The sequence below is a fragment of the Anneissia japonica genome, unplaced genomic scaffold, assembly GCF_011630105.1.
Source record: "Anneissia japonica isolate Jap-2015-1 unplaced genomic scaffold, ASM1163010v1 scaffold288077_len231462_cov166, whole genome shotgun sequence".
Taxonomy (NCBI): domain Eukaryota; kingdom Metazoa; phylum Echinodermata; class Crinoidea; order Comatulida; family Comatulidae; genus Anneissia; species Anneissia japonica.
In genome coordinates this window covers 211,223-225,620 of record NW_022693316.1, presented here as the reverse complement: position 1 = coordinate 225,620, position 14,398 = coordinate 211,223, and the positions used below count along the sequence as shown (strand labels likewise).

Here is a 14,398-nt window from a genome sequence, read left to right as displayed (position 1 = left end):
TTAGCATTGTTTTAAAGTAATAACCTATCAGACATTTCACATAACAACTAAACGAATGAAAATATATTTGGCTTAGCTGTTTTTTCAGCAACAGTGGCGAATGTAGGATTTAAGGAAGGAGGGTGCTGATGAAATGAGAGTCCACACCACGTCAGCGCCACCATGGTTGGCGGTGACGCGAAAATTTCAGTATTTTATACCTCTGGATGCCCGGAAATGGAACTTAAACTTACCTTTTAATTCTTTTTATTTTTTGACGAATTGACTAAAAAAAACCGTACCCGGAAATGGCACTTAAATACTTAAAATTTATAAACTACTATATCCAACTGAGCCCCACCATGGTTGTGGCTCGGTGAGAAATGTTTAAGAATTTGAGACTCGTATAGATGCCAGAAAACGGCACTTGATCCTTAAAATCTATGAAAACTACCAATCCATCCACCTCAGACCATCATGGTTGAGGCTGAGGTAAGACAATTGTAAGAATTTGAGACTTTTAGATGCCGGAAAATGGCACTTTAATACATAAAAGCTACGAAAATGACTATATCCACCTGAGCCCCATCATCTAACATGGATGGAGGTGAGAAAATTTTAAGGGGAACTTTCAGATCATTCCTGATGATGACATAATTAATGTCGAAATATTGAATCCCGACACGATGGCGTGCATTTCGATGTATTATACTATCTTCTGAGATTAACCAGTGGACCTTTCGGTTTTTGGGGACATTTAGATGACAGGAAATGGCACTTTAATACATAAAAACTATGAAGATGACTATATCCAGGCACCCTGAGTACCCCACCCTGCATACGCCACTGCAGCAATATCCACCCGGTTAATTATGAGCAAAGTTATAACTTTTGTTTATGACTGTTCTCCACAAATCTCTGATTTCCATAAGTTTTGGAATGTACGGTACTGCCGCTGTGTGTTTAGTTCCTTTTCTAATTGCTTGATGCATATAGCTGGGGCTGTCCTTGCTTCCTTTTCCCATGGGTTGGTTCCCAAAAGAGAACCATTGAAATAACTTCATTTTTACTTCTGTAGCAATGTCCAGAAAAATGCTAACCTTCGTGCCTCTAAGTTCTTGATGCAGGGGGAATGTCCAGCAAAATTCTAACCTTCGTGCCTCTAAGTTCTTGAATGTCTCGTTACAGGTCTTTATTTGTAATAGGCCTATATTGTTTATAGTTGATATTAAAGGCTTGTTTGAGTAATCTATCTTGTATAACAACCATCAAGTCCTCTCTCTTCAGAATCTATTCGTTTCTTTTTAGAGAAATTCCGTAATTAGCAATATTTGTTTTAAAACCTTAGGTCACCTGAGCGTTAGAAGATTCCAACATGCAGTGCGGATTGGAGGGGAGCAGTCGGCCCGGGCCCCCGTAAATAGGCCTATCTAACAATTATTTTTAAAGAATGCCAAAAAACTGAAAATTATATTCAAATCATGAGAGTGCTCTTTACGGCCATCTAGAGGCGACTTTATTTTAATTTTTCTTAACTCAGCCCCAAACATGGTGTGGCTGAGGTGTCTATCTGTGAAGATTGGAGTCCTTTTTTTGAATGGGAGATCACTGCGGCATCATGAGCAAAGAGAAATTCTCTGAGTAGAAGTTGTGATGTTTTAGTCTTTGCTTTCAAGCCGCTAAGATTAAATAATCCACCATCTGACCTGGTTTTTATATAGATGCCTTCATCACAATAATCAAAGACATGTCGTAACATCATAGCGAAGAAGATTCCAAAGAGGGTTGGTGCGAGCACACAGCCTTGTTTGACACCATTTTTATATCAAAGCTTCTTGAAGATGTACCATCAAAATTTACTCTACCCTCCATTCCGTCGTGAAAAGCATCGACCATGTTGAGGAGTTTTTGTGGGAATCCTATCCGAGGTAATATGGCAAACAGACCTTTCCGACTGACAAGGTCAAAAGCTTTCCTAAGATCTATGAAAGCGATGAATAGTGGTTTATTTTGCTCTCGACACTTCTCCTGGAGTTGTCTTACAGACAATACCATCTGTTGTTGATCTTTTCGCTCTGAAGCCACACTGTGACTTACAAAAAGTAAATTATTAATTAGTGAAGAAAATCAAATGTTTTAATTATTCGAGGAAACAAAGAAAATGTAGATGTGTCGAATATCTTGATGTTCCTCTGGTCTGTTACTTTAAAAAAAAACATGCCAAATGATCATTATGCAATAGATGAATTCATTTCATTACCATATGACTATTTCTTGCTTGGATCTTAGGTGTTTGAACTAATCAGTGGCAGTGACGGCAGACGAATATGGGCGTTTGACAACCATGCTGCCAAGGTGTCCATCAGTAACTTCTACACGTCACAGTTCATCCACGACGTTGATGGCGATGATGTGCAAGACATCTTAACGATTCATGGCGGCGATCCACTGAGGAAACCAGGTGAGTTACGGCAAGAAGAGAGTAATTTCAACTTGATACATTTTTTTTTATAGAATAAGTCATAATATTACTCTATTATTGTAAAATTTCACTGGTTGGGAAAAATAACCAGGTTTCCATAAAATCGCTACACGCGATGTAGCAACAGTGTAACGATTTTATGGAAACCATGTTGCCTGCTAGCAACTATTTACAGATTTACTTGTTTATATATCGTTTGATATAATTATGTTCATCATGTTCTATTATATTCTATCACAAAAAGAAATGCGCGCAGTAGCTCCTGCTTTTTTTTTACACCAACGTAGTTAAGACATTTATCTCATATCATTGTATTCATACAGCTAGCGCCCCTCTCATTTTGATCGCACACTATCACCCCACCCAATGCTAATAATACCAGATATGTCGCCGCTGGTTCATTTTACGACACCACAAGTACGATGTACCTACATTATTATGAATCTATTGTTTACCAACAATATACAAATATATCAATGACGTGATCAATGACGTGAAACAAGAGGAAAAGAAAAGTAGTGCACTAAGTTTAAGAAGATTTCTATTTGCCTCTTTAATAATTATATTTATCTTATTTTTGAATTCCTTGTTTCACCTCGCTAGCTAGTGTTATTTGGTCCAGATCAAGCCTTAACCGATACTAGTCAAAGATCATAAACACAGACCTCAAGTTGGTTGTGACGGTATAAACCTATACTTCGATTCAGATGCTAGCTTGGTGTTTATTGAATTTTTTTTTTGTTTTTGCTTTTTATTGTGCTATTTTTCGTTGTCTTCCTACGTACAGTATTGTCGAGCTCATACAGAACCCGTTTATTTGCTATTTGTGCTTTATAAATCCATCTATTATTATTATTATTATTATTATTATTATTAGTTTTGTAGGGCAAAAAATTAATTAAATGTAACTTTGACTGCTGATAATGTAAATAGATAAAACTTATTCGACACAAATGATATTAGTTTTCAAAATCTTTTAAGTGTTTAAATATTAGATTATGGCTAATCAAATCGTTTTGTAGGATAGAGAAGATTCTTACTTAACTATGAGCTACTATAGCACTGAACTTACCATGGTATTTCTCTCCCAGGTGCAAATGTGTCTTATGCGGGCCGATTGATATTATTTAGCGGAGCAACTGGGCATGTAATTACCTGGTCTATGGTTCCAGACAAGATGGAATCCTACTATTCACCGCAGGTATTGCTACTTGGTACATTTATGTTCATGATATAATTCACTTGATGAAACTGACATAACTATCTGGCGAAAGCTAATACAGTTCACGTAATGTTAAGCGTTAAGCATAACAGAGCGACTAAATGTATTATTACTTTGTTTTTGTTTTTGTTTTTTTTTGTATTATGATGTTCCCTATTGAAGCTTTGTTACTAATAATCTAATTGATTTTATCAAAAGCATCTGTTGATCGATCGATCGTTTGATTGATTTAATCACGTTTTTGTCTCTCAGGTGTACTTCGACAGCCACGGGGAGAAGGTTGTACTGTTTGGAACTGGCGGAGAAACAATTGGAGGCGCACTTTATGTGATCAAACTCGATTATTTCATTCGTGGTCATATGCAAATGGTAATTTGCATAGCACCCAATTGTACCTACTAGTATATATGAGAAAAGTAATTAGGCAATTATAATAATATTTTCAAGAGAGGCGTGGCAGGTGGCCTAATTAGATTTATTTCAGTAAGAAACATTTAAAGATTTAATAACCTATTTCTGATTTGAGAAACCACTATTTAAAAATTAAACTATAACACAATTTATTTAGGCTTCATTTTTATGAAATGATTTGACAATCTGTCATTGGTTTGCCTTAATTGTTTAGTAAACTATTTCTACAGGCAAGATGTTTATATAAAGATTCATATAAGGGAGTGATTACTCCCCCAGTGTTGCTAGACATAACACGTGACGGTGTAATGGATATTGTCATAGCAACCTTCAACTCTACAGTACTGGCTATAAACGGCGACAATTATGATATGCTGTGGAACTTCTCAATACCGATGTCGGAGACCTACTCAACCCCTGCTCCCGGCTTTTTCAATGATGACGATATTCCAGATTTTCTTGTAATATTTAATCACGGCCCAACATACCCTGTCTACTATTACTCTGAGGTGAGTTGGTACCTGACAAGCATGATGCGTAGCCAGGATTAAATAACATTGCTACACCATATTGCCGACAGCTTTCGTCGACGCTTGTTGGTCGGTTGAGTCGCGGAGCCGTCCTTACTGCGTCGGGACAGCTATTTACAGAAAATACGTTAACGGCAGAGTAGCAATTTTTGTAAACCGGGCACTCGATAGTGTTTTACCTTTGGTTATCTATGGAGGGCATTTTATTTTTTTCTCCTAAAATTTGTAATAAATACAATAGTAAATTTTACGCTCTCGTAATGCTCTTTTTTGCAAACGTGTGTACGATATTATGTTTATGATTATTCCCTCTTTACCAATCAGGTTAAAGCATATTTCAGTATAAACAATGTCATAAACAGAAGGTTTTATTGTTAAAACTCTTGGTGGCATTTCTAACTCAATAGTTCATTTGTGTATTGTAGGTGACTGTGTTAGATGGAAGGACAGGTCAGCCTCTGCTGGAACCCTTCATTCGTCATTCTGGCGGCATTCAGAGCTCTCCACTTACAGTTAACGTCGAAGGAACTGCTCAAGACATGTTTCTTTACTTCTCCTCAGATTGCTTGAACCACGAGGGCAAGAGTACCAAATTCTCATTTACAAAAAGTAAATTATTAATTAGTGAAGAAAATCAAATGTTTTAATTATTCGAGGAAACAAAGAAAATGTTTAGTTTGATCGTATTAATCTAAAGTAAACACTTTCGATCTGCGATCTGTCTCCAACTGTGTCTATGCATGGTGTAAGTAATGCTTTTATAACCTCTATGTAAGCTTAATGTCATTGTGCGATGACATATTGTCATTACACAGTTTATCTTGATTCAGTTAGAAAGCAATTGCTTGATATATTTTGGAAACGTTTAATCATTAAAACATTCCATGTCGTTGCAGATCAGTCTTGAGTAAGCTATTCAAATATTGAATCTCATTTTGACGTGTATTTCTGAACTCAAACCGTATTATTATTATGTTGCCGACCTTGTAATACAGGTTTATGAATATTTTAGATGGCTTTTTAAATATTCAATATTTTTCTTACTCCACTTAGCTACATTAAAGTCCGAAATCAATAGTGATTTGTGTGTGCTGCGTTTTAACACGAGTTCATTTTCACGTCTTTATGCAGTGAGTTCCATAACTGGCAGTCCTGGTGCTATCATTTATGATTCTCGTAAGTACAATACTACTATCTGCTTTAACTAACCGGGAACTAGAGTACAAATAAGTTGCCACACTCTGATATTAAATACTTGGTGGCCTCCATAGCTTTCTACAGAACGTTCCAGTAATCTTGTTTTTACGTGTTGTTGATATTTCAGTTAGTCATACTTCCGAAGAATACACGCATAGTGTGAACACAGGTCTATTAGCAAAGGCGTTTCTAGAAAAGTATCCCGAGACTGCGCAGTACGTCATAGATAGACAGGTAACGTCATGTAACAAGCAACATGAAGGCTCTACTTTATATATTATATTGATATTTTGTTGAAGAATACACGCATGTAAACACAATGTATTTTAGCAAACAAGATCGGATTATATTTCAACTACACATATAACATATAAACTACAAATATATGTATAACTATTTTCTATTTTTTCAATTATAATTTATCCATTATCTAAATATAGAATATCTTTAAATGCTGAATCTATTGTTTTAACCAATACAGAAGAGTAAAGATGATGAAAAAGAAACTGATAAAAGCGGAGAACTCATGACAACCACTGTAGATTCAGCTGACGTTTTAAATAATCAGAAACACGGTAATAAAGGCGATCAGACATCTGAGTCAGAAGATGGTATATTGGGCTCATATGGAAATAACTTTTTATCTAGTTATGAGAAAGAGTCTGAAAGATTAGGATCATATTACAACATTAAAACAGACACATTTACTGAAACACCAAATGAACATTCAAAACACTCGAAGGACCATAAAGTAATGCAGCTAATTAAAGAAATGAGAGAAAATGGATACTCTAAGTTGAACGTTGAAGGGGCTCGAAATGGTGATAGAACACGGCAGCACTCCAGTGACAGACATTCGGAACACCACGACAGACCAAAACGGCACGCCGGCCCTCATGATTCTGGCGGGCTACAACGGTTGATAGCAACTGGTACACTTGCTCCTAGTCTGAGTCATGATGATCATGGCATTGATTTGATCTTTCCAGTTTACTGGGCTTATCCATCACCGACAGAGGTATGGAATAAAGCATAAAAAGCGGTATCTGTATTTATTCATATAATTAATTTGAAACATTTAGCTGTTAACTTGCTCAAAGATTTAGAAAATGTTGGTGCTATGAATTATGATCGAGTAGAATGATTTGTTTTGTTCAACAGTTTGACAGATTTTGTGCAGTGGCTTCTGAACATTATGTTAATTTGCATTAGACTAAGATGTACATTCAAAGAAACAGTTCTGACTGCCAATACTCTTTAACATCAATTCAATATTTTTCTGTTCTTTCTTGCATGAAGTATTTGTATATGACAAGATTATTGTCTTTAGATATACTTTTCAATACTCTAATGTGTGTTTTTTTCTACTTTTTCAAACCCAGACATGTTTTTAAACATTTAATCATGTCGACTATATAATATGATAATAAATATATTGCTTACCCAATAACAACAGAATTTATCTCTGTGCTTCAGATTCTAACCGAAGATGAGCAGAAGTGTGTTGACCGTAAAATGGCAGCAGAGGGGGACAGAATGAATAGTAACAGTGAGTATAAAAAAAAATCAACAAAATAACATATATACTCACGTTTGAAAGCCATTTTATTTATAGAAGGTTCAACAGACACTATGTTTGTGTTACGGATCAAAGGTCAATTAAGTTGTAAAATGACGTATGGAACCGTAATTAGTCCGAAATGGATATTCCTTAGTGTACAGACAGAGTTTGCTTTAATTTCCATTCCGTTAGCTACTCCGATTAAATAATCATAGAGATGGATAGGGAGTAATGCAAATTACGTTCTGCGGGCCAGTGATTTTATTTTAATAAATACGACGGTAGGAAGTATTTTGGGTGGTCAGGTTTAATGTTATTAAAACAATTTCATTTTAAATTCTTTCAGGTAAATATTTTGGAATGGATCACGATGCATATGACCAAGTAGTTGAAGAGGAGTGCAAAGGAAATAACACTGGTAAAGAGATACACACAATGAAATTTAGAGCCTTAAAAAAGTATTCAGAACTTAATTTTGAAGAATAGGCCCAATTGGTTCCTCACCACACGAATTATGTTACACTGAGGCTGGGGGTCGAAGGACTCAGTTTAAAGCCGGACTCTCACTGGGCCCGACGGTGGTCGGCCGACAATTTCTTAAATACTCAATGAACTATTTATTTTTTTCTTTTTTACTTATAGATTCTATGAAAATAACTGAAAACATATTGCGGATGTACCCGTTTAATCTGCACATGGGCGAGATGACAGTTTACAGATTACACTTATCATGCCAGTTGATTGGATTTCTAATTAATGTTGATGATAATAAAATATAATCACATTAAATCAGGGGTGGCGAGGGGGCCGGGGGCCAGGGGGAGAGCTCCCCCCGGACCACTTTCGAAACCTTTTAATCGATGCTCGACCACGCCCACTTTGCTATCGTCGGGGAAATCTGACTTCTCGTGGAGGCATCGGCCACCACCACTCCCCCCCACCCGCCTCGTTCAAATCCTCGCGCCACCCCTGCATTAAATTACTCTTAATATGATGTGCCCTGAGTTAAAAATAGAGGGCACTTTTTAAAATTGCTACTAAATATCAAAACACATTTTTTCCATTAAAAACCCAAAAGGAAAGGGGGTCTGTGGGTCCTGGCCCGTGAAAATTTATATTGCTAGATGGCGGGAGTCGAGCTTTCTAAACTTCTGAGATGACTTTTAATAATTTCTTAAAAATTCAAGTTTTTTCCCTCTTGAAAACGATCCGGTAAACTTTCTTCTTTTTAATATAGTAAATAGGACTATGTGTATACGTACATAAAAAAAATTATACTTATTCTTATTTTTCCATGAATCGATAAATCCCAAAGAGAACGGGAGTCCGGGGCTCTAACCCCGGGAAAATTTTGATCCCTAGATGGCAGAAAATGAGCTTTCCCAACTTTTGAGGTGTCTTTTAATGACTTTTAAGTTCTTCAAATTGGGCGTTTGCATGTTCACATTTGAAACGCCAGGCGCGTCTTCGATTCAGCCGCGCGCGCCACATTTCAACGCGAAATTCGCTTGATCTCGTTCGGTGGAAACCGGCCTTAAGATGAAAATGAATATAAGACCTGTCCTAAAAAGTTTACTAAAAAGTCAATACAGCATAAATTCCTTTCGTCCTTTCGAAAATTTAACCCTGATGACCCCTATGTAACCACTGATGCCAGACAGGGGTGTAGGAGGTGTGTCTGGTTCTTAATGATCAAATTTCGGTTCAATCGTTTGCCATTAGTAACATTTTGAACCTTTGACCTATGAACTTTGACATATGGGGTAAAGAGTATTTTTTTCATGTTTAGAACGTCCTAAGGATCATTCCTTGTAAATTGGAGCTCAATTGGGATATTTTGAAAATGTAACCCCGATGACCCCTATGTGACCCCTGATCCCAGACTGGGGTGTAGGAGGTGTCACCGGTTCTTAATGACGAAATTTGATTGAATTTGGTCCAATAGTTTGCCATTAGTAGCATTTTGAATTGTTACTAGAGAGAACAAAAGATTAACCCTTTAATGACCTTTGATCATAAACCGCTGAACACCATAAAGACCCTACCTTATGCCAATACATATGTACCCAGGACAAGACTGTGCTATGTTATTTGTGACAGAAGAAGTCTTTTATTCATTTTTTGGAAAGTGTTTTACCCTTATGACTCTATGTGACCTTTGACCCCAAGCAGCGAACACAACCATGTTTGAGAGGTGTCACCGATTATACTGACCAGGTTTGGTTGAAATCGGTACAACCGTTTTGCACTAGTAGCGTTTTCAAATGTTGCCAGAAAAAAGATAAAAATTACTCCAAATGACATTTGACCCCTTATCCCTGAACACCCTATAGACTCTGCCTTATGCCAATGTATATGTGCAAAGGACAAGACCTAATGCCCCTTATGTGACCTTTGACCCCAAGTTGTGAACAACACATAGATGGGAGGTGGCACCGGTCCTACTGACCAAGTTTTAATTAAATCGGTCCAGTATTTTTACACTAGTAGCCTTTTAAAATGTTGCCAGAAAGAAAGAAAGAAAGAAAGAACTAGAGATATGTTCAATAGAACATGAACCCAATCATTTTTTAAGAGATAACCACTGTGACCTTTAACCTCAACTTGTGTACACCCCATGTTTGGTAGGAGTCTGTCTAATGCAATTGGTCCAATCGTTAGTCACTAGCAATATTTGATAATTTTCACTATAGTGACCCTTGTGATTTTTGACCTACAGGTGAAGAGTAGTTTTTCATGTTTAGAAGGTCCTAAGGATCATTCCTGGTAGATTCGAGCTCAATTGGGCTATTTTGAAAATTTGACCCCGATGACCCATATGTAACCCCTGGTGACAGACAGGGGTGTAGGAAGTGTCACTGGTTCTTAATGATCAAATTTGATTGAATTCGACTTATTTGTTTGCCATTAGTAAAATTTTGAATCTTTGACCTATGAACTTTGACATATGGAGTGAAGAGTATTTTTTCGTGTTTAGAAGGTAAATTTGAGCTCAATTGGGCTATTTTGAAAATTTAACCCCGATGACCCCTATGTAACCCTGATCCCGGACTGGGGTGTAGGAGGTATCACCGGTTCTTAATGACGAAATTTGATTGAATTTGGTCCAATGATTTGCCATTAGTAGCATTTTGGGATGTTACTAGAGAGAACAAAAGAATAACGCTTTAATGACCTTTGACTGTAAATCGCTGAACACCATAAAGACCCTACCTTATGCCAATATATATGTGCCCAGGACAAGACTGTGCTATGTTATTTGTGACAGAAGTCTTTTTTTAAAGTGTTTTACCCTTATGACTCCTATGTGACCTTTGACCCCAAGCAGTGTACACCCCATTATATGAGAGGTGTCACCGATTATACTGACCAGGTTTGGTTGAAATCGGCACAACCGTTTGGCACTAGTAGCGTTTTGAAATGTTGATTAAAGATAAAAATTACCCCTTAATGACCTTTGATCCCTTATTACTGGACACCTTATAGAACCAGCCTTATGCCAATGTATATGTGCAAAGGACAAGACTGCTACGTTATTTGTGAGACAAGTATTCTTTTATACGATTTTTGGTTTTTTGGCCCTAATGCCTCTAATGTGACCTTTGACCCCAAGTTGTGACCAACACATAAATGGGAGATGGCACCGGTCCTACTGACATAGTTTTAATAAAATCGGTCCAGTAGCTTGCCACTAGTAGCCTTTTAAAATGTTGCCAGAAAGAAAGAAAGAAACTGCTAAGAAAACATAACCCAGTCAGCTGAAGCTGACTGGGTAAGGAAAGAAGAAACTGCTAAGAAACAAAACCCAGTCAGCTGCTGCTGAATGGGTAAAGAAGAAACTGCTAGGAAACAGAACCCAGTCAGCATGTTGCTGACTGGGTAAGGAGGTACAGTATAACAATACATACTCCAAGTATCGAAATTTGTATTGGGCCAAGTTACCGTTACTCGAAACGTTCTGCACTGTTTCTTTGTTCATTTTATGTATAGATCGAACTTATATGGAAGGATATAATCGAAGGCATTCCTTAATCTAAACATATGATTTAATTTTTCATTGTTTACTGTAAACTGCCGTAGCCATCTGCTGGGGGAGAATGTTTCTACTTAGTGGATTTATCCTAGTACAGTATCGAGGAGAATTGCTCACTGCGCTGCCCAGCCAGCCGCTGACAGGCACCTTACCTAATCTGTCTTACAGTAGGCCTATATTGTAACGGAATTCCTTCCCAATTGTTAGAACAGCCCTTTGGGGTGGGTAAGCCCCCAATTAATTAAACAGTCATAAGCTAAGTTTCAATTGGCCAGTGTCGGGAATTTGAGGATTATGTTAATGAGCCATACGTGGGGGGACGACTTCAGTTGGTGCCCAAGGTACGAAACACATAATCCTATCTACTTTACTTAAGTAATAATAGATAACTCATAGGAACGACATTATTGACAATAAAATTGTGTTGTGTTGATAATTACTATCATGTTTATCGAGGTCGCTGGTGTACAGCTGCCATCGAACACTGACGCTCTTTTATATGCCAAATTGTCCGACAGACGAAGAGTTGCGTTTTATGTTTAATATAAAAATAATCTGCTTTTATAGCATTATTTAGACCCATTAAGCACAAAAATCCTCTTGCTTTGGGGGTTTCGCCGACCCCACCGGGGCTTCGACTGTGGACCTTACGTCTAGAAACCCCTCCTTTGACAGATGATTTAATTTTACATTGTTTACTGTAAACTGCTGTAGCCATCTGCTGGGGGAAAATGTTTCTACTTAGTGGATTTATCCTAGTACAGTATCGAGGAGAATTGCTCACTGCGCTGCCCCAGCCAGCCGCTGACAGGCACCTTACCTAATCTGTCTTACAGTAGGCCTATATTGTAACGGAATTCCTTCCCAATTGTTAGAACAGCCCTTTGGGGTTGGGTAAGCTCCCAATTAATTAAACAGTCATAAGCTAAGTTTCAATTGGCCAGTGTCGGGAATTTGAGGATTATGTTAATTAGCCATACGTGGGGGGACGACTTCAGTTGGTGCCCAAGGTACGAAACACATAATCCTATCTACTTTACTTAAGTAATAATAGATAACTAATAGGAACGACATTATTGACAATAAAATTGTGTTGTGTTGATAATTACTATCATGTTTATCGAGGTCGCTGGTGTACAGCTGCCATCGAACACTGACGCTCTTTTATATGCCAAATTGTCCGACAGACGAAGAGTTGCGTTTTATGTTTAATATAAAAATAATCTGCTTTTATAGCATTATTTAGACCCATTAAGCACAAAAATCCTCTTGCTTTGGGGGTTTCGCCGACCCCACCGGGGCTTCGACTGTGGACCTTACGTCTAGAAACCCTTCCTTTGGAAGAACCTGGCTACGAGCCTGCTCTTTGATTTTAAGATGATGTTGAAGAAGCGGAGAGTTACAAGTTTGCATGCGTTTGCGTGAATTCTTACGGTGTTTGAATATGTGAGAGTTGTGTTGACGGAAACAATTAACAGTGTTATGTTTCCTATTCTGTGCTCTGCTTATACTCTCTATTTAGTCTCTCATAAGCCAGTATAGGCCGGGTGGCCTTTGTACAAGGGTTACAAGAGAAACGTTTATAAATAAGCGTACTGTATGTTTCAAGATTATATCGAGATCATTACATGTAATTTGTTACGTGTGTAATTTTTAAGTGGCTGAGCTTTAACGCACTGCATGCTTGACGCCGTATCATTTCAAATCCCCCTTATACAATAAGACATTATCACTTCTTAACATACTTAAATCTAGTTCTAGATGACAAACTTAATATATTAATACATAAATACCGGAATGTTTGCATACGTCACACCCAAGCTATTGTTGATATTGGTTTTGTGAGGTACAAAGAGAGCCAACAGAGCGAATCAACAAAACACCACAGACAATCACCTAGTCACAGGTCAGTACCCATCAACAGATTAATACCGAATCAGTTTACCACAACCCACACTCATAGAAGTAATAAGGAAACGACTGTAGCAGTAAGCAGACAGCTATTTTTTTTATTTATCGATGTTGTTATTTTGATATAAAGTAAGTATATTAAGACCCATATTTACATGTAAAAGATCCTATCATTGTGATAGGTTTAGTAAAACACGATCAAGCTATACTATTTATTCAGAGGAGACTTAGGATTGGTAAGACCAGGGAGTTGTAAGACCTTAGCTAGTATCCAGCCAGTAGTAGTAGGCCTACATTTGGCTGCCACATTGTTCAGATACTATATAGGGCTTTTATTATTATCTAGAAATAAGTCTGCACTATATATTTATGTTGTATTTCCTTATAAGAGTAGGCCCAGTGGCGTATCTAGAGGGTGCACGCCCCACCAAAAATTACTAGCCCCCCCCCCGTCTCCCCCAAAATCACTGTCAAGTAGTTAAAAACTACCTAAAGTCACCTAATTTTGCGAATGAACGCCCCTTACAGATCATCGTGCCCCCACTTTACCTTCGCGCCCCATCAGCGCCCCCATTTGAAGACTTCTAAATACTCCACTGAGTAGGCCTAAGTAACTTCAGATTGCATAGAAGAGGTGGGTTCTTTTTATTCCTTGCAATAGAGGTCCAAAAACCCCTAAGTCCAGTTTGCTATGTTCTCATAAAGATTGGTCGATTGATTTACTGATTGATTGATTTATTTATTGATTGATTGATTAATTGGTTTGCTTGATTGATCCAATAGTAACCAGTGACAGTCACCAGTACCTTCCCAAACACATGCACTCATGTCTTTAACGACAATATAGTAGGTCTATACTATATCGTTGCCTGGTAATGGAATTGTATTTCATTATGGACAGATTTGTGATACTAGGATATATATTTCTATAATATTTTCAAAATTCACATTCGCCAACTGTGTCGGTGCCAATTAGGCCTCAATAAGTCAGTATATATACTGTCTCTTATACACATCTAGATGTGTATAAGAGACAGGCTTATGACTGTTTAATTAATTGTTAGAACAGCCC

General features: G+C 37.5%; 1 protein-coding gene across 1 annotated transcript; it reads left to right on the top strand.

Moving 5' to 3' along the window:
- The first annotated feature begins 456 nt into the window (after window positions 1–456).
- Window positions 457–8,161, top strand: LOC117100699. Its single transcript, XM_033240484.1, has 12 exons — window positions 457–471; window positions 2,269–2,440; window positions 3,553–3,662; window positions 3,936–4,052; window positions 4,325–4,603; window positions 5,050–5,233; window positions 5,678–5,800; window positions 5,949–6,055; window positions 6,303–6,839; window positions 7,298–7,370; window positions 7,729–7,800; window positions 8,025–8,161. Exons 1-12 carry the CDS (start codon window positions 457–459, stop codon window positions 8,159–8,161), a joined length of 1,926 nt encoding a protein of 641 aa, XP_033096375.1.
- Window positions 8,162–14,398: the final 6,237 nt, after the last annotated feature.

Coding starts and splice junctions, on each gene's coding strand:
- LOC117100699 (XM_033240484.1), top strand. Junction 2,441..3,552: donor CGATCCACTGAGGAAACCAG/GTGAGTTACGGC, acceptor TTTCTCTCCCAG/GTGCAAATGTGTCTTATGCG. Junction 6,840..7,297: donor CTTATCCATCACCGACAGAG/GTATGGAATAAA, acceptor TCTGTGCTTCAG/ATTCTAACCGAAGATGAGCA.